The sequence below is a fragment of the Acinonyx jubatus genome, chromosome A3 (assembly GCF_027475565.1).
Source record: "Acinonyx jubatus isolate Ajub_Pintada_27869175 chromosome A3, VMU_Ajub_asm_v1.0, whole genome shotgun sequence".
Taxonomy (NCBI): domain Eukaryota; kingdom Metazoa; phylum Chordata; class Mammalia; order Carnivora; family Felidae; genus Acinonyx; species Acinonyx jubatus.
In genome coordinates, this window is record NC_069388.1 from 136,991,514 (window position 1) to 137,012,966 (window position 21,453).

Here is a 21,453-nt window from a genome sequence, read left to right on the forward strand (position 1 = left end):
AGGCCAGCGGCCCTGGTGTCTCCTGGGAGCGGCTGGCCTTGATCAGAGGGGCCCCCGCAGCCTGCAGGCGTTCACATGCTCGGGGCCCACACGGCGTCCGTTCTGCCCCCATGCACAGACAGACCCCACTCCCGCTACTGGGACGAGGGTCTACGCCGAGGTCCGCTGGGACCCAGAACAGTGACCCCAAGGCGCCCCCTTTTGCCCATTTGCCCAGGTCCCCGCAGGAGCCACAGAGGGTCCCGGATGTGACCCATGACACCCACCCAGCCTGAGGGCCACCAGCCCTGCTGCACGAGGCTGAGACTATGGCGCTGGCCACCATTACCCTGCCTCCAGAGGACCTGGGAGGGGGGACGCGTCAGGGCGCTGAGTCAGGGGCCCTGCCTTTCACGCTCCAACAGCGGCCGAATCCTCGCGCTGTGAGCTGGCGTCTCAGTCGTCCCCGAGGAGGAAGAGGGCTGTTGGCGTGCCTGTCGGTGCCGCTCTGCCCCCCCACAGGTGCCGGGCGCTTAAGATGCCTTTGCAGGCCCTCGGCGTCTGTGCAGGAACAGGGTGGCGGCACGCAGGTAAAGGGGATGAACAGAACCGAGCGCAGAGCTGAACTGCTGTGTGTACGTTGAGGTAAAACGCACGTCTTACCGTCTTAACTACCTTTAGGTGCACAGCTCAGTGGCAGAAAGGCCACTCACGTTCTTGTGCAACCGTCCCACCATCTCCAGAAGCTTCTCGTGTTCCCAAACCGCAGCTCTGTCCCCAGTAACACCGACGCTGACCCCCTCCCCCAGCCCCGGCGCCCACCGTCCACCCTCCGCCTCCACCATCAGACGACTCCAGGGACGTATGACGAGTGGAATCAGCCGGTGTTTGTCCTTCTAGGTCTGGCCGATTTCACTGAGCACAGCGTCCCCAAGATTCACCGTGTGTTGCAGCTGTCACAATGTCCTTCCTTTTTAAGGCTGAATCATACCCTATTGTCTGTTGACCTGCAGTTTTTATCTGCCGAACAAGTGCTCATTTATTTTATCGAGTAGGCAAAATGCGATTCCCAGAAGGTGCGAGAATTGGACAATTCCCAGGCGAGAACTGGAAAAGCGTGCAGACGTTAGCTGAGCAGAGTGTCTGAAGGCTCAGCCTTTGGAGGCTATGGCCCCGGCCTCGTGGGGTGACAGGCCAGCCGTCGCCCCAAACCTTTAAGGCCTTAGCGAGGAGGAGTCTCCAGAAAGATGGCCTTGGCGCATTGAGACGTGGGGTTCCTGATACACGGGAAACACAAAGCTGGGAAAACACAAAGTTCCCGTTATCCCTCTTTTCCTCCAAAGCGTGGCAGCCTTCGTAGGTGACAAGAGATCACGTCTAACGGTGCCGGGACATAAGCACCGGGTGAGCAGGAACACGCTTCTGTGGCCTCCAGGCCCTCCGAGACACTCTCCCCAGTTTCCTCCTCTGGGAGGTCACAGCCCGCGGACACCCCGGGACAGGGACAGTCAGAGCCCCAAGGGCTCTGCGCACCACAGTCCCCGCTTGCCGTGAAACCATTTCGTTCATTCAAGTCTGGGAGGCAAACTCTCCACCCTGTGAGGGAGGGTGGGGGGCTCCAGCCCGTGTCCCCAGCAGAGCTCATGTAAAGGGCATAGGAAATGTCTTATTTTTCTTCAGGATTGGCCGAGTCTTCCTAAAACAGCAGTGTTTAGAATGAAAACCCAGATACTTTCCCATGTAAATCAGACATTTCTATCAGGACATACTGCGAACCCTCCAGCAGTACAGGAAGCCGAAGTCGTTGTCTTCTGACGATGCGGCATAGGCCTTCGTGATCTGTAGATGCTTCTCGAGCATCCGGGACAGACCGGCTCTCCCCGTCGTCACTTCGAAGGCCAGCCGTGAGCCAAACGAGTGCTGTCACCCGAAGCAGTGGCCACACACACCTCCCAGGGGGCCGTGGAGAGGGTTCCAGAAAACCCGGATGGGGACAGCTGAGACCAAAGCCAGCCTGAGAGAGGGCAGAGGGCAGAGGGCAGGTGTCAGGGTGGGGAGTGAGGATGTGGCCACTGGTAGAAGAGATTCAGGAGGGAGACACGTATCTCCCCAGGGCCCAGGATCGAGGCACGGCCTCGGGAAGAGAGAATCCACGTGTTACCAGAAGGGGAAAATGGGGGAGACAGTAAGACACTGAGGACCCAGGCCGGCTGCGGGAGGTGGGAGCCCGGCCAGGACGACGACGGGGCAAGTGGGGCAGGAGGAGGAGGGGCGGGTGGGCAGCGGACGGCGGCCCAGGGGGGCCCCGAAGGGGCGGCACGCCCTGTCCCGGCAGCCAGCAGGGTGCGGGAGGGGAAAACAGGCAGCAGCATGGCACAGCCCGGGCACGGGCCCCGGGGGTGACTGGGAGCGGGGTGCAGGCAGGCCGGGAAGGGCGGGGAGGCTGGGAGGAGCCGGCTGACCCGGCGGTGGCGACACAATTCCCAGCCGGCACCCGCCTTCCCCCCACCTGGCGCCTGGGCTTCCTCCCGGGGACCTCGCTCCCGTCCCTGCCAGCCTTGCTGAGTGCCATTCCCTCCGCATCTGAGCGCCTTCCCGTTGCCTACAACGCTCTTTCCTCCACTTCCCCACCTGCCCTACGAAGGCCTCCTCGTCCTTCAACGTCATGTCGGGCTCGTTGTGCGCCAAGCAGTGTTCGAAATACCTTGCGATGTTAACCCTCGTCATCTTCATAAGAACCCATGGAATTAGGCCCCATAACGTGCCCGGTTTGTAAACATTCCTGGTCTGTAGACCAGGAACTCAGGCCACAGGAGTTAAGTACTCGTGTGTCTAAGTGACGGGGCAGGACTTGAACCCAGGCAGCCTGCCTCCTGCATTCCGGGGCCCCTCCTCCGAGCTGTGCGGCTCCCCTTCACCCTGAGCCTCTGTATCCAGGTGGTGAAACAGGCCGGACTCCCCTGTCCACGCAGGGTGCCCTGTGTGTCCCGCTCCCCGGTAACTGCAGGGTCTGCCCTGCTCCATTGCAACGGCTTCTTCCCGCTTCCACGTATCCAGGGCACCTCACTTGTCCCCGCATACCAGCATTTAGGAAACGGTCTCCCGCCTCCGTGAGTAACGGAATACGTTTTCTGAGGTGGTCAGAGCTCTGGTGAAAATAGGAGGCAGCAGGGGGCTCACTGGGTGCACCGAGCAGCCTGGCCTCCTCCGAGACAGGAACACTTTCTAGGTGTGACGGGTCCCGAGGCAAGAGGTTCCAGCACGGTCTGGGGGTGAGGGGCATGAGGTGGAAAAGCAGGGCACAGGGAGAGAGCTCTGCCGGGGGCCCCCGCTGCCTGGGGAGGCCGCTGTGCATCCTGGGGCACAGGTGCGGGAGGCCGGGGGCGGGGCGGGGGGAAGGTGGGTGTCCCTAGCTGTTGAACGTGCTTCTCTGTGTGTGAGTATCCCCTCCACCTTACTGCCCTTCAAGGAACAGTGGAAGAGTCTACAGAATTAAAGTCACTAGTTCTAACCCTGGAAACAAAATACGCAACCTTGGAACTAAGTCGTATCTTTCACTGGGCTTGACCAAAATGAACTTTTTTTCAAAAAGATCACACCCTAGACCCTCTTAAACTTTCCCACTTGGATCTGACAACCTGATTTATTTTATTTTCAGCTTCCTTCTAGTCCATCCCACACAGGGAGCTGGCTTTCTTCAGAATTTCACTTTGCTTGGCACTTCCCGAGAGAATTGCATTAAAAATCAGTCCCCGTGCTGAGTGCTTCCTACCGGAGTTATCTTGTACTCAGTCACCTCCCACCACGATCTGGAGGAGGACCCAGCTCCTCCCCCACATCCATCCCATAGGGAGACCCAGGCCATAGCATCACCAGATGCAAGGGACGCTGGGGGATGGAGTCTAGGAGCCCAAGAGGAGGAAAGCTCTATCCCTATCCGGCTTCCGTGGGGTATTGAGAAGCCCTAAATTTTTACAAACGTACGTATCACTGAGCCACCGCACCCTGAGATTCAGAGGTCAGACAACCAACACCGAGGAGGGAAGGCACTCTCCGGCGGGCACGCTGCCAGGAAGGAGAAGGTCCCGCCCGGGGCATCATGCGGGGACCGTCGTGTATACCTGCAGGACGGGCCCGGGACACCTGTAGTGCGGGAACCCTGGCAGGCGTTGGGAACAGCACTGCGGCCACCTGGCCAGCTCAGCTTCCTTTGCGCCTCGTAGGCGAGACACCTGCTCCTCGTGAGGCGCGGGGGAGGCAGAGCGGGGCAGACCTCTCCCGCCTCGGGGGCGTCAGCAGCTGGCACAGCCCTGCCCGTGCCCAACCCGGAGGTGGCGGCCTGTGCAGTGAGTCATCTCACGGCTGAGAGCTCGCCCCTGCCTCCAAGACCACATGTGTGCACAGAGGACCCGCAAGGAGGTTCCTCGATGACAAATCCAACTTCCACCGCTTTCCACCGCTTGGAGGAATGAAAACTCACGGGTCTAGTAACTGTGATCCAAGGTGTGGAGGAAGCCGGGGGGCCTGTCGCTTCTGGAATGCTCCCTCTGGACTCTGCCCGGCCCCCTGGCCCTCACCCTTGTCACAAGGACACTTGTGTGAGTTCCCTCCCTCCGCTGCTGCCGCAGGAGGAAACGGGGAGGCCGTGGCCAGGGTGCCCCCAGACCAAGTGGTTTTCGGGGTCACAAAAGCTTATTGAAGGCTTTTCTTTACAGCACGAGAAGAGAGGTCCCCTAACTTGCAAGCTTCTGTCCCAGGGGAGGAGGGAAGGAGGGGCTGAGGTGGCCGCTCTCTGGAAGGAGGAGGTGCCCTGCCAGGCGGGACGGGATCTGCTGGACCCCTGCCCGCGTCCGGGAAGGCAGCCATGCCCCCACGCCCCCCTGGCCACCATGGGGCCGTCTCACCCGGTGGCGTCATCTGTGGAAAGATGCCTCCACGCTCTGTTCTGCTCGAGGCCTTGGATTTGCTCTGTTGGCCGAGGAGGCCAGGAGGCAGCGTCCACCCTGCAGGGCACCTGTCCTTCGCGGGGCCGGGGCTCCCCAGCAAGAGGGGTACTGTGAGGCCGCGCTGAGGAAACTGCTCTCCCCTGCGGGGATGCACGCGGGGCCGTGGGCCCTGAGCCCTTGGCAAGAGCCGCCCACACAGCCTCCTCCTGCACACACCCCGAAGCAGCGGGCAGGACCCAACTGGGGCGCACGACGAACCCCCCGCACAGGTGGCCTGGCCGGTCCCCTAACCGCACGGGAGATCTGAGTTCAGGGCCCTGAGCAGCCGGCCGCCAGGGCCCGGGTCCGGACGCGCCCCTTGGGACTGGTCCCCTCTGCACGACCCCGTGCTGACCCCTGTCCCCTGAAAGCACCCTGTCGTCTGACTCCTGTATTTTAATCTCCACGTTTTGTGTCTGACGGGAAGCAGTTGAGAGGGAGAAACGTGGGCCCAGCACCTACCCGGAACCGCGAGCCCCACAGGCCCCGTGAAGAGCCAGAAGGGAGAGGTCACGCCTGTGGCCTCCTCGGCCTGAAGAGGATGGGAGACGTGCAGTGTTTGCTGGGGAGGTGGGGGGGGTGCTCGGCCCTCCCTCCTGGACCCACGTCACACCCACACCACATCTTTCTGTCCCCGGGCCCAGTCCGCACTCGACGGCTGCTGGAGGCTCACTTCCCTTCCAGGCGGCCTGACCAGCAGCCGGTTCCACAGATACCGCAGCCCAGGCCGTAAAGCCAGCTCCCGGCTCTGCTCCTGCCCGCGGGACACCTGCCCGGCCGCGGGAGCCCCTGCTGGGCCCTCACCAGGCTGAAATCAAGGTATCAAGGTCTGCGCCCCCACCTGGAGCTCACTGTCCGCCTCAGACTCACTTGGGGTCTTGGCAGAATCCCGTTCCTTGAGGCTCCGGGACTGAGGCCCCTCCCCCACCTTCCCCACCCCCCCACCTCCCCCACCCCCGTGTCCAGACTGATGGCCACAGGAGCAGCCACCTGCTGCAAGCACCGCTCACCCAGGGAGGGGTCGACAGGGGCCCAGGCATGGGGGCAGGGACTCCAGGGTTCCCCTGAGCGCTCGGCCCCCACCAGCATATTGTCGGGGCCACGGCGCCAGGGTCTTTAGAGAAACAAATCTCTCCTACCGTCTCTGCCTCAAGAAACGCAGCCTGTTAGGATTGAGTAGGGAAAGCCAACGTGCAAGCCAAAACCCGATAATGCAAACGAGCTCGCTTTTATCTCCAATAAACAGATGAAGAAACGGAACTCTTAAAAGCTTTAAAGTCCCAGGATGGGAGTGAATCTGAATTAAAACACCAACACAGAACAGCACAAAACCAAACGGCACAAAGACCTCGGAGCTCTAGGTCAGAGGTCGCCGCTCAGCCGGCCCCGCGGACCCTCTTGTCTCCAGCCACTTCTGACCAGCGCGACACGACCCTCAACCCGTAAGCAAATCGCAGGTTTTGGGGATACAGCAGTTTTGTGAATGTGATTGTGTTGCACAGTTCTACAAGCCTGTGTGTCTTCTATGACTGTGCTCGTGTCTGTGCTTCCTCCCCGCGAGGCAAGCACGTAACCTGGGGTCCTGCCTCCACCCCCTGCTTTCTCCGAGGGCACACTTCTTGCGCCTGGGGGCGAGGTGTCCTTGCTCGTGGCCCCTGCGCCCCACCAGCTGCCTCCAGCGGCCCGCACGCTCCGTCCTCGGCAGAGGCACTGGGACCACCTGACAGTGGCCATCGGTGCTCAAAGACATCTGTCCTCTCTGTCCCTTGAAATTCCTGTGTCCTGGGGTCTCTGGGACCCACCACCCCTGGCCTCAGCCCTCCCTGCCCGGCTCGGGCTAGCCCCATGGACACCCAGCACTCGGGGCTCCCAGCCGGCGGCGGGGGGGGGGGGGTCCTGCTCCCTCCCGGGAGCCACTGACACCCCTCGTGCCCTCTCCTCCCCCACAGCCTCCTGGCAGCTGCCCAGGAGGAGGACCAGCCCTCCAGGACCCTGGGGACAGGCACCCGGGCCTGTGGCCACCAACCTGTGGGGCTGGGAGCCATCGGTGTGGTTCCCTGCAGGGTCCCTGCCTCTGTTGTGTGACTGGTTCGGACGATTTGAGTTTACATGCGGACCCACGTGCAGCCCCTTGTGGGGACACCCTGGAGCCGCCCTGGGGTTCTCGTCTACAGCTGCTGCAGGGGTGCCTTCCCGCCGTCCCTCCTCCGGTGCTGCGAGCAGAGCACAGGCCGAGCCGGTGCGGGCTCAGCAGGGGTAGGACGCGCACAGCCCCCTCCCTGGACTGAAGCCACCGGCCCTTCCCGAGGTGCGTCCCCATGTCGCCAGAGCGCCGGCCTGCCCCCTGCAGTGTCCCACTCGGGAAAGCTCCCATCCACAGAACAGGGAGGGGTGGGAACACAGAAGAAGCTCGCGCACACGGCCGCCCTGACACGCTCCCGAGGCCGCAGGCTGTGTTCTCTCGCGCCCTGGAGGCCAGGGGTCCAACACCAAGATGCGGGCAGGGCTTCCTCCAAAGGCTCCGGGGTGTCCTCCCGGCCGCTCCAGCACCACGGGCACAGGGCATGTCCCTCTTCTAGGGGACACCTGTCACTGGCCGGCATACCGTTGTCTCAGCCTGATCACATCGGCGAAGGTCCGGATAGGGCCCTGCTCACAGGTTCTGGAAGCTGGGACATCAGCATATCTTTCTGAGAGGACCACTGACCCACGGTAATAACTCTGCTGGATTTTGCTCTGAGCTTCCCGAGAGTGAGCAGAAGGACAGACAGAAAGATGACGGCGTCCTCACTGCCTGTTCGGATGAGCTTCCGCAGCACAAAACCCAATGCGCTCAGCAAGGTGACAAGGTGACAAGGGGACAGGGGCTGTGTCTCTCCGAGTGGCGGCTTGTGGCCGTCAGATCCCAGCTCCCGTCTTGCTGCTGCACCATCGGGACACTCCGAGCCTCCTCTCGGGGGCTCCTTCTGTCCCCGTGAGGGGCTGGGGGCCGCGGTCTCTTGGGCACCCACTCAGCGTTTGCCTCCGTCCCCTGGGCCGGGTGTCCTCCTGTGGCCTCCTCACCCGTGGCCTCGCCTGGGGTCTCATCACACCGGATTCCTCACTGAGGAGGAAGAGTGGCCGGGCCACCGGCCATTGTGACCCACAGAAAGGAAGAGAAGAGAAGAGCACATTCCGTACAGACGGACGGACGGACAGATGTCCTCCCTGCTCTTGATTTCAGCAACCGCCTCCAGGGAAAATCCCGGTCACTCCACCATCTCAAAACTCTGCTGAAACGACCTGCTCTCATTTTACAAACCCAGGAAACAAAAACAGCGGAAACGCAGAAAGCGAAGAGGGCTCCGTCACTCGCACCAAGTAGCGGGAGCCGTGGAGGCGGCGGACGCAGGCGCACAGACCCAGGAAAGTGGGGACCAGAAGTGAGCACGCGGCCCGCGGGCCCCACGGACCCCGCGGCGGGATTCGGGGCGGGCTCCAAAATCGCACCAGGTGGAAATCTCTGTAAGGAGAGCGGGGCTCCAGGAGCCCGGCCTCGTGCGCCCCTCGCCCCAGCAGAAGGGATGGGGTCCCAGGTGCATGGGAAGCAGGAATGGAGGGGGGCGTGGGGCCCTCCGCCTCGTGCTCCCAACCTGCTGTGGCCACCGCGTCAGCCTGTGTGCAACCCCTGCGACCTCCAGACGGACATCCGCAGGCCCCAAAGACAGGCCTCAACTGGCAATACTGGGGCCATGGGAACGAACAGCCAAGGACGACCAACTGGGTGAGGAAAGCGCTAAGCAACGTAACAGAAAGCGAGAGAAACTGCATGAAGAGAAAGAAAAGCTCAGAGAAAACAGGCATTTCTGGAAAGAGGAGATTTTTTTTTTAATTTTGTCATCAGAAAAGGAGAATAAACAGAATGTAACAAATTATTATATTCCTAATCCAAGAAAAATTAAGAGAACAAGAAAGATCTTTTTGAAACAAAGACAAGTGAAATAAAAAGTTCAGTTACAAGGTCAGAATATAAAGTCGAGGAAATCTCTCTTAAATTATAAACATGAGAAAAGAAGATAATTTAAAAAAACAGAGAAAGAATCGAGACGCTTCCTACGGAGCTCACAGGGATCTGCGAAGGTAGGAAAAGAGAGAAAACAGCAGAAGGAAAGTCACCGAGGGAAGAGCGGGACATACACCCAGGGGAAGGTCCCCGAGCCTGGAGGGGGTTCGGCTCAGATCTGCGCTTGCTGAGTTTAGAGAAGGCGTCCTGAAGGAACGAGAGCAGCCGTGGAGGGGGCACCGTGCCCCACAGGCTCCCCCAGAGCAGCAGAGCCAGGACCAGAGACCCGCCTCGGGGCCCCCGATGCTCTGTGGCCACCCAGCACCGAGACCCAGGCCCTCCCACTGGGGTGACCCTCCAGCCAGGGTGACTGTCCTGTTGGGGTGACCGTCCAGCCAGGGTGACCCTCCTGCCTAGGTGACACTTCTGCCGGGTTGACCCTCCTGTCAGGGTGACCATCCTGCCCCGGGGCGGCCAGCCTTCCTGTGGGCAGTGTACCAGCCTCCTACCCCCTCCCCGCACGTTGGGGGCAGGTGGTCTAGAAACCCTAGAGAGCCAGGAAGCCCAGTAGACAGTTCAGCGGGGACATTGGTGCCCCTCCCCCCACACGATGCCTCCTGCTCGTGAGTCAGCAGAAGCGGGGGGTGGGAGATGGCTGTGACCATTGACTGTCCACACTGCAGGCCCCATTACTAGTGTATCTCCTCTCTCTCAGGTGACAGTCACACAGGAAGGGGGCCGTTCAGCAAGGTGAGACAGCAAATAGTAAATCAAGTGTCCAGGTGGTAAAACGTGGCTGGAAAGAGGCCGGTTGCATCTGGGTGTGTGCCTCCGGGCCGAGTTCTGAGCCACAAACACCCCCGCGTGCGGGTCCCCGAGAGTCCTCCGTCCCTAAATGCTCGGCCCCCCGCCCCGGCTCTCTGGGCCTCTGGGCAGCACACCCCACCTGCCCACAAGGCTCTTATTCTCCTCCTCCCACGACCCACCCTCACTGCCCCTGTGTCTTTTCAGCCGTACCTTCCGGAGCCTTTCCCTTAATTTAGCTATTTTCAGCTGTAAGATTCTCCTGAAGGAAGTCCCTTTGGGGCCGATGTTCCGACCGAATGTCCCGCCTCCCTCTGAAGCGCTTGCCTGGACCCACCCTGGGCTTCCCGGTGCTGTCCCTGTGCCTGACATCGGGGGAACTGGGGGAGGGGGGAGGCGGCAAGCTGGGTGGGCAACAAGTTAAGTGATCCCCACAGCGGCCAGAACTGAGACTCTGTGACTTTCCAAACCCCCACTCAGAGCAATGCAGTTGTAATTAGAGGCGTTCCCATGATGGCCCACTGGGCCCCCGTGGGAGCCACACCGAGACCCCCAGGTCCGCTCCCTGCAGGCAGCGGGCGTGGGACATTCCCGAGTCCTCAGCCATCCGGGCCCCCAGGAGTCAACACGCCACAAAGTGAGGCCAGCGTGAGCTGCCACCAGACCCACAGACCCGCCCCGCACCCAGCTCAGTGCCACGGGACACTTCCAAATTTGACCCATGAGGTCATGCGGTCCCCGTGCGCGGGTGGGTGGGCCTGAGCAAAACAGATGACTCTGCGGTGCTGAGTCCCGGCTCAGTTTCCCGGCTTGAGGGCGGTGGCCTGCCATCCCTAGCTGGCCCTTCGCGTCACTGAAAACCAGGAGAAGCCTCGGAAGATGAAGGCAGTGTGGGCGAGGAGTCCGAATTTGGACGGTGTTCCTTCCGCTGCACGTTCGGGTCTGGGAGCAGCGTTCTAGGCACCCCCGGAGATGCCCAGTGGGTCTACTCTGCTGACGCTTCCCCTTCGCTGCTTTGCGACCGCGCACTGCCGCGTGGTTTAGTTCCCACCATCCTATCGTCAGGGCAGGGGAACTGAGGTGGGGAGATACCCAGCAGGCACCACACTGGTGCTAGCGGCTTCCAGGAGCCACCAAACTCGGCCGGCAACAAGCTGGCCTCTGAACAGCCCTGCTGAGCGGGGACAGGACAGGACACCGGGATGCAAGAGCTGGGGGCTGGTGACCGGCCGGGCCCGCTTTCTAGCAGCGGGGCAGACGCGGACACGGGCAGGACGAACCGCGCTTGCCGACATCGGACGCGGAGCCCCGAAAAGACGGTGGAGGCGGCCGCTGGGACACTGCTCTGGAGGAGCCGGAGGGCGGTGGTCCGTCCACAGTGGGCTGAACAGGCAGGACCCAAGCTGAGGGCCTGGCTCCGTGAAGGGACGGTCACGGGCCACCGTGGTGACAGACAGTGGGGAACAAACACACACGAGGCTCGTCCCCGGCAGGAGCATGGAGCACCCCCCCCAGATGACTAAACCCGGGGGACCCTCCAGTGCCTTCCTGTCCCCCACCCGCCATGCCATCGGGGGCCCAGAGGCATTTTCCCTGGGAGCTCACACCCCAAAAATCTGGAAACACCATCAGCAAACACGGCTCACGGAGGGAAGGTCCCAGGAAGAGCAGCAGGTGTGGTGATTTCTCACGAATACTCTGCACGGCACCGAATACCAACGTCTCACAGACAGCGGACCAAAGACCGCTTGGACGTCGGCATGAACCACGCAGGACCGTGAAAATATGTGACGTACAAGGATACGTCTTCCCCCAAACAGTGCTAATCCCCATCAGAAAACGTGTGAGAAAAGTGTGTGAAGACACTTAGAAAGCCTCCGACATGAACACAGACATTACATGGTATTACTAATAACCACGTAAGCCACGCTGTCACCGGGTGTTGGATGGACACAGATACAGGTAAAGCCCTCACAGCATCGCTAGGCTGTGGTCCATCTGGCCCTGAATTATGGGTGAAATACAACATTATACATACGTGATGTAATATATATGTGATATTGGACATACAGTTGTATACACACGTACAGTTTTCATTTCATCCGCACACAAAGTGCCAGGGGAACCACGAGTGCGGGGGCCCCCAGTGTCGGTCCCTCCGGACGGTGGCGGGTAAGAGTGAGCCCCCAAGGGGCAGGGGTGGGGAGGCCCAGGCTCGGGGCCACAGGACGTGTCGGATGCAATTGTCCTCCACGCTTACATAGTGAGAAAGAGACGGAGGGAGGGGAGCCGCCTGGGAGGACGGTCGTCAGACAGACACAGGGGCCAGATTCCCGGTTCTGCACATGCACCCGGAGGGGACAGAGTGTTAGCAACGTCAGGGGGCAGATGGGAAGTTTGCAAAGAGGCCACACATTTGATGTCAGTGGCAAAGGGGTTTTAAACATTCCAGTGAGATCATGATATTGGGGCTCTGTTTTCACAACTGCGATCGCCCCCAGTACTCTACTGGAGGCAGGACGGGTGCAGGAGGACCCAATGTGCCGTGAGACGGAACGGTGAATGTGGGGGTGAGCTCGTTATCGGATCTTTCCGCTTTCGTACGTTTAAAATCAGATCTTAATTCAGGCCTCCTGTAAGTTTGACACCTTCTGTAATAAGGAAGTTTTCCAAAGCCAGTCGCTCCATAGACAGCCACGCGGCCCCCGAAGGCACATGGTGAAGGGGGCGAGCGGAGACCTGGCCCGGGGCCCCATGCAGAACCGTCCCCGAATCCACAGGCAGACACAGCCCCCCTCGTGCGCGGGGACTGGGCCACGCGGAATCCATTGCTCTGGCTTGTTTCCCATTCGCAAAAAGCCTGTGGCCGGCAACCAGTCTGACGAAATGACTCGGCGACACGCCTCCCTCATGGCTCATGACTGTTCTCTCTGCAGGGCTCTGGGGGTCTCGGAGGCCCGTGACTAATGCCACCCGTGTCTTGTCCCCAGCTTGTCGGGATGCCCGCGAGCCACGTCAGCCATGAAGAAGGCGAAGCTGTCAGGAGAGCAGATGCTGACCATCCGACAGCGGGCCAGCAACGGTAACCACCCCACGGGCTGCCCGGGGGGCAGGAGCTGCGGCCCCGCTCTGTCCTCTGGCGTAGCCACGGCCTGAGACAGTCGCAGCACCTCTGCCGGGGCGGGATAGTTCCGGCCGCACCTAAGAGGCCGTCCTTCCGTCTGGGGTCAGGGGGAGTGTCCCCAGCAGTGCCAGCAGTTTGCCCCCGTCGTGCCTCTGCCCCAGGCCCTCCTGGAGCGGCCGGGTTGGGGACAGCCGCCCCCCTACCCCCTCCACGCCGAGCTTCCCAGCTGGCCCACTGTCCACCTGCAAGGACCTCTGGGTGCCAGAGCCGGGAGTACAGGGGTGCCACGGGAGGGAGGGCGAGGAAGCAGCCCAGCCCCTCCAGTATTCACAGCTTCCTCCTTCGTTCACGAGTTCATGCAGAGTTGCGAATCGCGGTGTGTGGCCCCTGGGCAGTGGCGGGACAAGTGTGGCTCTGCAGGCTGAGGGGACAAGACTGCGCTCATGCTGCAAATGGGCTCCTTTTCACAGTCTTTTTAGAGGGGCATTTTCGGAGTTGTTGAGCCTTTGCGGGGGGAGTTCTGTTGGGAAGGCGCGGTGCCGCGAGTGACGCGTGTGTTAGGTGAGCCCCGCCCACGCCTGTCCTGTGCCGGTGGCCGTGAGGTCAGCGCTAACGAACCAACAACGAGCATCCAGGTGTCTTTCGGCAGAAACACGCATAGAAGGAGCCTCCAGCCTGATGGTTGCTGGGACGTAAGCAGGGCTCGCAGCCTCCGACCTGCGCCTGCCCTGGGACGGCTGACTCGGTGTTGGCGGGACTCGGTAGAACACCACCCGAGGGATTACGGCGCCCGGGATTTGCAACCACTCGGCAAACTGCCACTTCGGAGAGCAGGGGCAGGGCCCCTCCTCAGAGGACGCTGCGAGGAGGGCGCCGGGGCAGGGCCGACCCCGAGGCTGGCAGAGCAGGGGTCCCGGGCAGGCACCGCCATCAGGTTGGGCCCCCGGGAGCAGCGGCCAGCAGTGCAAGACGTGGGCCCACATGAGCCCAGTCCCTGGGCCCGTCCCTGGAGCTGCGGCCCCGGGGACCTGGCCCCCTCTGCTGGGGTCTGCCTGAGGCCGCCTCCCCCGCAGGAAGGCCGGCCGGGCCAGGGCCCCGAGGCCTCCGCCGGTCACGGTCACGGCCACCCGACCACTCACTCCAGGTCCCGACAGCAGCTCCGGGGCGTCCTCGAGCCTCCTGCACCACGCGGTCCTTAACATGCGGCCGTCACTGCCGGGAAGACGGCCAGGGTCACGATGCGTGCGTCTGGAAGGCTCGGGCTCCGGCCTCCCCGCTTCTGTGGGACACACGCTCGGGGCCACAGGCACGGAGCTCGAGCACGTGGAGTGCGCCTCCCGGAGCTTCGGGAACCGTACCGTCACCCGCAGGCCCGAGGCCGCGTGGGGAAGCCACCGGGAGGTGCCAGGCCCGCTCCCGTCACACCTCTCGGCCGTGAACAGCAGTGCCGGCCGCCGGGAAGAAACCACCACCGCCACCCTTCCGGAAACACTCAGCGTGACCTTTCACCAGACGCCCTGGGGGTCAAGCAGCCGCCCCCCCCCCCCCCCCCCGCCGGTGGGTCGGGCCTGTGATGGTCCACACTCTTCGGTGACAGAAGCGGCAGCGGGCTGGGGGTCAGTGCAGAGAAGGAAAGGACAGAAAACAGACCCGAGGAGGGGCCATGCGGAGGGAGGCAGGCGGGATCCGGGTGCAGGGACACATTCTGTCACGCTCTCGCCAGGGTGCAGCGGCTCGGGTCACGCAGCCATGAGAGGTGGGAGCTGGACCGACCCGGGTCCTCCTGAGCCCGAGTTTCTCATCTGTCTGGACATTCTTCATGCCAGGACCAGAGTCACCTCTTAGTGACCCCTGGGGACACTCCTCTCGGTGCAGAGGCTGTGTCGTGAGGCGAGGATGGTCGGGCATCACCCTGAGCCGTGGACCTACGGGCAAGCACGGGGGAAACGCGCTGCCGCTCCCGGGGACGGGCCAGAACACGCCGTTTTCCACAAGGATCGCCCTGTCCTGCCACGTGCAGAGATCTGGTTGCGGCGTTGCCCCCGCTGAGATGTGGAAAACAGTCTGTCTCTGTCTCTTTTCTCGAATATCTTGAGTGCGACCTGGCCTGACAATGCTCTAACACCTTCGCGGGTAACGTGGCCAGAAGCTTCCCTCCCTCCACGCCCGGCTCTTCCGTGAGCGCGCAGGCCTCAAGGAGACCACTGTTCAGTTGGCTGAGCTACTCCTGTGTTGGGATTCCAGCACCTTCCGTCAAGTGTTCACCTGAATAAAAAGGAGCTCTTCTGAGTGTCCTTGAAGCTCCCTTCTGGCGCTGAAATCTGGGACCCTGCCCCCCCCTTCCTTCCTTCCTTCCTCTTCTTCCTCCCCCTCCGCCCTTCTCCTTAGTCTTCAAACTTAAAGGTCGCCATGATTTCTTTATCCCCCAGAACGGCTCTCAAAGCAGCAGGAGGTGTGGCCTCTGCTCAGACCCTTCTGCAGAGCCCCCCCTGCCCCCTCAGCAGGCAGCTCCCCACCCCCCCACCCCACCCCGCTGCCAGCCCAGCTGTCCCCGCCTTTGTTTTTGCTCTTTTGTTGTTGTTGTTGGATCTTTGTCCGCGTCTTGCCAAGGACAGAAGGAAATGAGGCAGCCCTCCTTCTTCCTCCCTGGATTGTCACAGAAGTCAGGCTGCGGGAAGGGGCTGTGACATCTATCGAACACGGAGGCCGGGGGCGGGCTTCTGTCCCCGCTGCCCGCTGCAGGCGCCGACACACTTAAGCTCAGCCTCCCTGCAGGCGAGGACCCAGCAGAAGTGCCACTGCCCTGAGATACGGACAAGCGCGCTGCACCCCAGTCGCTCTCTCCCGTCTCCAGAAGCGGGCACCGCACCATGACCTGGGGCCTCGGGGGTGTCCTAGGGGCAGGCGTATGGGGAGAGCTTGAGGAAATTTGTTTCCAGACGCTGGAATTCTCTGGACTCTCTCCTGAGCCCAAGGGACTGAGATCCCGTCCACCTTCCCCCCACTCTGTCCCTGCCACCCGCACAGGTGAATGTCCGCTATAGGGGCGGCCGGGATGCTGGGCTGCGGGGGAACCACCCGGGCACGCGGGGGGCCGGCCAAGTGCACAGGGCAGATGCGGCAGGCACCCTGTTTCACAGACGCACTAACGGTCGTCCGTCTGTGAATCCCGCGCTCCTAGAAGAAAACTCAGAGATGGGAAGGTCAGCACAGGGCCCCTGCTGTATTTTTACTGGACGTGAAATGATATGACTTCTGTCAGAAAGTGGATCTGACCCGCAGGCCGCTCTGGTGATGACGCCTGAGTTGCTGCTTGGTCCGTGCAGTCCAAGTCGCTCGTAAATCTTATGGACTAAACTCTTTGGTCCAAGGCTGTGATGGACATTATTTAAAGCACTCCACAGCATACAATTTTGAAAATACGTATCTTTGGAAACTGAACTTACAATAAAACATTTAGAGGACCAAGTTAAGACTTATAAAAAGGAATTTTTGTTTTTAATTTTTCAGTTCAGCAGAACTGGAAGCCCACCGTGCTAGGCCACATACAGTATTTTCACTCTTCCTTTTCCCTTCAGTTATTTGTCAGCCTGCAGCAAGGTCAGCAGGAAAAACCAGTCTCTGTCACTTTTCACTGAAGACAGGTGACCACGGAGACCCACGCTGGCTTCTCAAGGAACACTTGCTATCCAGCCGCTTCCTTTAGCCCCCGCCGCTCGAGTCTGACTCCCACGTCTTTTATAGATTAATTCATCTCTTAACAACCACTGTGTCAGAGAGAGACCATTTTTGCAATGGAGGAGTTTGAAGTTTAGGACTACGAAAATTACTCATCACCAAACTCTTCCGTGGGAAGATACGGATTTAGGTCCCGGGTTTGTCACGTTTCAAACTCCAGGCTCTACAGCCGTGGCTTCTCAAACCCCTCAGCGGGGCGGGTCAGAAATGCGTCCAGTGTCCGGGAAATATCTCAGGTCGTATGGTCTCTGCGGCTGTCCCAGGAAAGTTAAGTAGAAAGTAGGAAATGCTGGACACTCTTTTGTAAAAACTCAAACCAGTAAAAGGGCCCCCAAGATGTCACCTGTTTTCCAGAGACCACGTTCTCTTCTCAGAGCTTCCTCAAAACCGTTCTAAGCTTTCATTTGCTAGAAGGCAGCCCCACGAGAAAGATGTCGACACGTCGGGGGGTTTTACGAACTTCAGCTTATTTTGGCTACCGCTGACATCGCCTCCAACAAGCCAGTGCGACTTTCCCCACAGTCCTCTGGGCGTTGTGACAGCGCGGTCATCTTCAACCCGCCTGACCTCAGATGAGTTGTTTCGGTCACAATTCCACTCCGACACCATCAGCGGAAACGTGCCACGCTGACGCTGGGAACAGGCAGGTGCGCAGAGCATCCTTTTCTTATCAAGAATTATCCAGAGTCAGACGTCGTGACCAAACAGTTCTGAGGGTCCACGCAGGACGGGTCCCCAAGAAGAGCTACACCAGCCTTCCCGCACAGGCTCCACCGCGAAACACGGTCAGGTCTAGCCTTCCACACTTTTAGCCACCACACACAAATAAAAACCTAGACCTTTCATTTGACATGTAAGAGAAACCAGTTGTTTTGTTCGCTGATGGCTCTTCCTTTGCACGGTGCACACAGGACGGAGAGCTATTACCAGAGGGACTCAGGGAGACGCCCCCTTCCCTGCGAGCACCAGAGAGAAGGCTTCGCCGTGAATAGTGGTGTCTTTCAGAAGTCACCTGAATCTGGATGAGACAGACCTCAGGGGTCGGCACAAAACAGGAAGGTTCCCTGTGCCTCTTAGAAACGAGACCACACTCACGCTGATGCAGTGTTTGGATCCACAGAAACATGACATACAGCCCGAAAAAGCCAAGTTTTAAGTTTGTTCAGACCTAAAAAACCGCAGAAGGTATCACACGAAGCACTTGCTCAGAAACCTGAACCGAGATTCATTTTGGAAATGCACCAGCTCAGACACAGGCTGGAAGGGCCGTCGGTACACGGGTCCCCAGGTCCGTTTGTGTGACAGATGTTCTCCGCGCACCTGGGCTGCTGGCGTGGCCAATCCGTGTTAGCGGATAGACTGCTTCACAGTCTAGCTACTTTACAAATCAGGATTCTTACGCACCCGTGTTCTTATCTCCAGGCGCATCCGAACGTCCCCAGAAACAATAATGTCATCAGCCACCCCTGGGCTGAGCCCTCCTGTATGCTCAGGACCACATGCGGTGACTCAATCAGCCTACCCCGGCTGAGAGAGTTGCCAAGGAAGTCTGGTCACAGATAAAAAAGGGGGGAAATGTAACAGCTCAAATCGCTGGAAGGATTTCCTCTTGGACCCGTGAACAGCTTTGGGAGATACGTGGGATGGCGAGCAGGGAGGCTTTGCTGGTGACGTTCCGGACCCTGTAAGACATGGCTGGGGACACATGCTGAGGCCTCTATGGTGGAGCCAGGGCCACGAGACCCAGCCTTGGGGTCAGCGGGCCACAGCTGGTCCCTCCGGGGGGGGGGGGGGGGCGGGGGGAGCTCCGCAGGTTCAAGATCTGCTTGTTTGCAATTTAGCCCCCGGGGTGGGTCTGTGGAGGAGACTGGAAAGGAAGGGGGGTGGACCCAGAAATCAAGCCGAACACGCGTGTTCTCTCTGCTGTACAGAGGAAAGGCCGCGTCTCCCCCAAGATGTGTGCGTGTGGTTCACCTCAGGAAGATCGCCTACTGTTCCGATGTCCATTTTCTTTTCCATTTCCACTAAAATCGACAACTGAGACCCAACACCGTGGATCCCACCACTCTGTCTTTGTCTTTCGGACGCGTTGGTGGGGAGGCCGGGTGGGCCAGGGCCCCAGGTGTCCCGGGCCTTCCCTCCCAGGTGGCCGCCCCCCCTTCTGTCTGCAGACTGGAGAAGGGCGTCTGTTCTGGCCCCGAGGCCTGGGCTGCGCGCCTTGTCCGAGCGTTAAGTCAGCCTCCACTGCTGAGCTATGTGACCATGGGATGGCAACCCCGAGTCCTGGGCTGTCAAGGGTGAGAGTCTCTGTGGGACTCCTACCATTCTTCCCTTGACTACATTCAGCCTTAAAAGACCCCCAGGCCAGAATGAAAAAGGGTCTGGATCTTTCCGCCCTGGCGCCTTCCACTGCCAGCAAGCAGCCAACTGAGCTAGAAACTTGGCCTCGGCGCCCCACGAGGCCAGAGCTGGCGGTCGGTCCCAGGGCACCCAGGGCGGGGCGGGGGGCTGGTGCAGCCTATACTCCCCATCGCCCCGCAGCCGCAGCAGTCCCAGCAGCAGATGCATGCTTTCTAGCATTTTCTTGTTTGTGTCAGTTACGTGGCCCGTGTGCAGAGAGCCCTTTGGGGACGACCCCCGCAGTCCCCCTCAGCCGCCACGAGTCTTGGCGGGAGGGGGCCCCGGACACTCGGGCCGCAGGTGTGGTCACATGTCAGCGGCTCTGGGGGGCCTGGAGAGGGCAGGGACGCTGTTGGTCTCGTTTTTGGATGTGTCCATGGTGTGACAAGGGAGAGACTGAAAATGGGCTGAGGGGGGTGAGCCCACCTCCAGGACAGAGACGGGGCAGCGGGGCCCTGGGCGGTTGTCCCCGAGGGGCCCCCTCACGGTAGAGAGGGGTCTGTGTGTCTCGGTTGTAGGGCTGGAAGAACATGCAAACTGGGCTATTCTATAAACCCAAGAGTCTCTTCTTCCAGAAAACCCAGTTCCAAACATAAAAAGAGCACAGAAAACTCAAAACGGTGGCTGTGTCTACACGCACGATGCTTGAACGCAGTTCTGTCCTTACAGGCATAGAAAACGATGAAGAAATCAAGCAGTTGGATGAAGAGATCAAGGAGCTCAACGAGTCCAACTCCCAGATGGAAGCCGATATGATCAAACTCAGGACTCAGGTAACAGTTTTTGAAGCCCTCAATTTTAGCCACCGTGTGCGCTCGGGCCGGGGACCCGGGGACCGGGGGACGTGCCAGCTCTTGGGCCTAGGGACAGGCCAGCACTCAGCCTTGGGGCTCCGGGGACGCTCCAGTGCTCGGGCCGAGGTCATGTGCTCCCCTTCCCCTATACGCCACCCCATTTTCATCCCATGTCCTGATTGCTGATGTGGGCTGTTTTGGTGGCTGAACCCTTGGTGCACAGTGACCGCCAGCCCCCTGCTTCCTGCCCCAACACACACTTGAGTGAAATGCCCTTTGCGAGCAGTCCTGCCCGGAGGGTCTCCCGTTCCTGCACATGAGCTGCTTTCCTCCCGAGACACGGCAGGCCCTAATGTCCTGTGGTCACTGTGTTACCTAGGGAGACAGCATAATTCCCGGAAAGGAGCAGCCTGGCCCCAGGGTCTTATGGAAGGCCGCCCGTTCGTGGGGTCTCAGGCCCAGGTACCCAGTGCAAGGAGGGAGGGAGGGAGGGAGGGAGGAAGGCTGCCCATTCATGGGGTCCTAGGCCCAGGTGCCCAGTGTCAGGAAGGAAGGAAGGAAGGAAGGAAGGAAGGAAGGAAGGAGCAGCCATTATTGAGCACCTACTGGATACCTGGCCGCAGGGGCCGTGGTGTATAGTCCCACTGCACGCACAGTGGTCCACGGGGTGTCATCACTGTCCCGTTACACATGACTGGCTGAGCCGAGGCCAATGGCCCGTCCGCGGCAGCTCCAAGTCCCGTCCCCGAGTCCACGCGGCACCCCAGGCGCCCTGCCTCCTCTCTGGAAGCGCACGTGGGTGCTGCCGTCACAGCTGCGGCGAGGCACGTCCGTCCTGGAGGAAGCCAGGGCTGCATGCCCTCCCCCTGCGGACCCCTCCTGGCCGCCCACAGAGCGGGCCTGTGGCACATCGGGTAGGGGTCACAGCTCTGCTGTGCAGCGGGCTGGCTCCGTCCATGGCGGCATCGCACCTCCAGGGAGGCTGTGTCCCCACCGGAGCGCCCAGGGGGACCCCACGGGTGCCCCTGAGTGGGAAGGAAGTGCAAAGCGGGGGCATCCTCTCTCCGGCGCGACTGTTCTGTTGAGCCGTTTCCACGCCAGCCTGCTGGCCCACGGCAGCCTCACCAGGGCTCGCTCTGGTTACCAGCTGGGCGTTGTCCTTAGCACCAATCCGCATGCAGGGCCGTGCCCGGCCCCAGGTCAGAGGCCCGAAGCAGGTGAGGGCCCCAGGAGGACTCTAGGGCCACAGGGGCCCCCGTGAGCCCGCACACCTGCAGTGACTTGTTTCACTGGGTCCAATGAAAGCACCTTCCCGGACTTGTATTCTGCTCCCACGGGTGGAAGCCTGAACACTGATCGACCCAGCTCGCGCTCGTAATCCCGAGGACTCAGAACCCCCCACCCGCCCTGGGCGGTGAGCCGCAGCCGGCCGGGCCCCATTCTGACAAAACGTACTCGTGTCCTGCTGGAAGGCCTCCTTCCTGCCCACCTCCGTGCCTGGCCGGCCCTGCGGTGGAAACGCAGCTTTCCCGTGTGTCTGCTCGAGGGGCCGAGCCCTCACACGCTGGAAATGGGGCCCAGCAGCGG

General features: G+C 60.8%; 1 protein-coding gene and 1 long non-coding RNA gene across 17 annotated transcripts in view; one reads left to right on the plus strand and one right to left on the minus strand.

The window, feature by feature from the left end:
• Positions 1-21,453, plus strand: part of MYT1L (myelin transcription factor 1 like) — a 422,156-nt gene that overhangs the window by 394,426 nt on the left and 6,277 nt on the right. For 12 of the 16 annotated variants that reach the window (XM_027077770.2, XM_027077768.2, XM_027077773.2 and 9 more), the window contains 2 exons: positions 12,801-12,892; positions 19,742-19,851. In XM_027077770.2, coding sequence (XP_026933571.1) covers positions 12,801-12,892; positions 19,742-19,851 — 202 coding nt within the window. The remainder of the gene's footprint in view (positions 1-12,800; positions 12,893-19,741; positions 19,852-21,453) is intronic. The other 4 variants (XM_053201317.1, XM_053201309.1, XM_053201312.1 and 1 more) reach the window with 1 other exon arrangement.
• LOC113604894 (uncharacterized) overlaps positions 1-21,453 on the minus strand; it is a 29,011-nt gene that overhangs the window by 5,970 nt on the left and 1,588 nt on the right. The window lies entirely within an intron of this gene.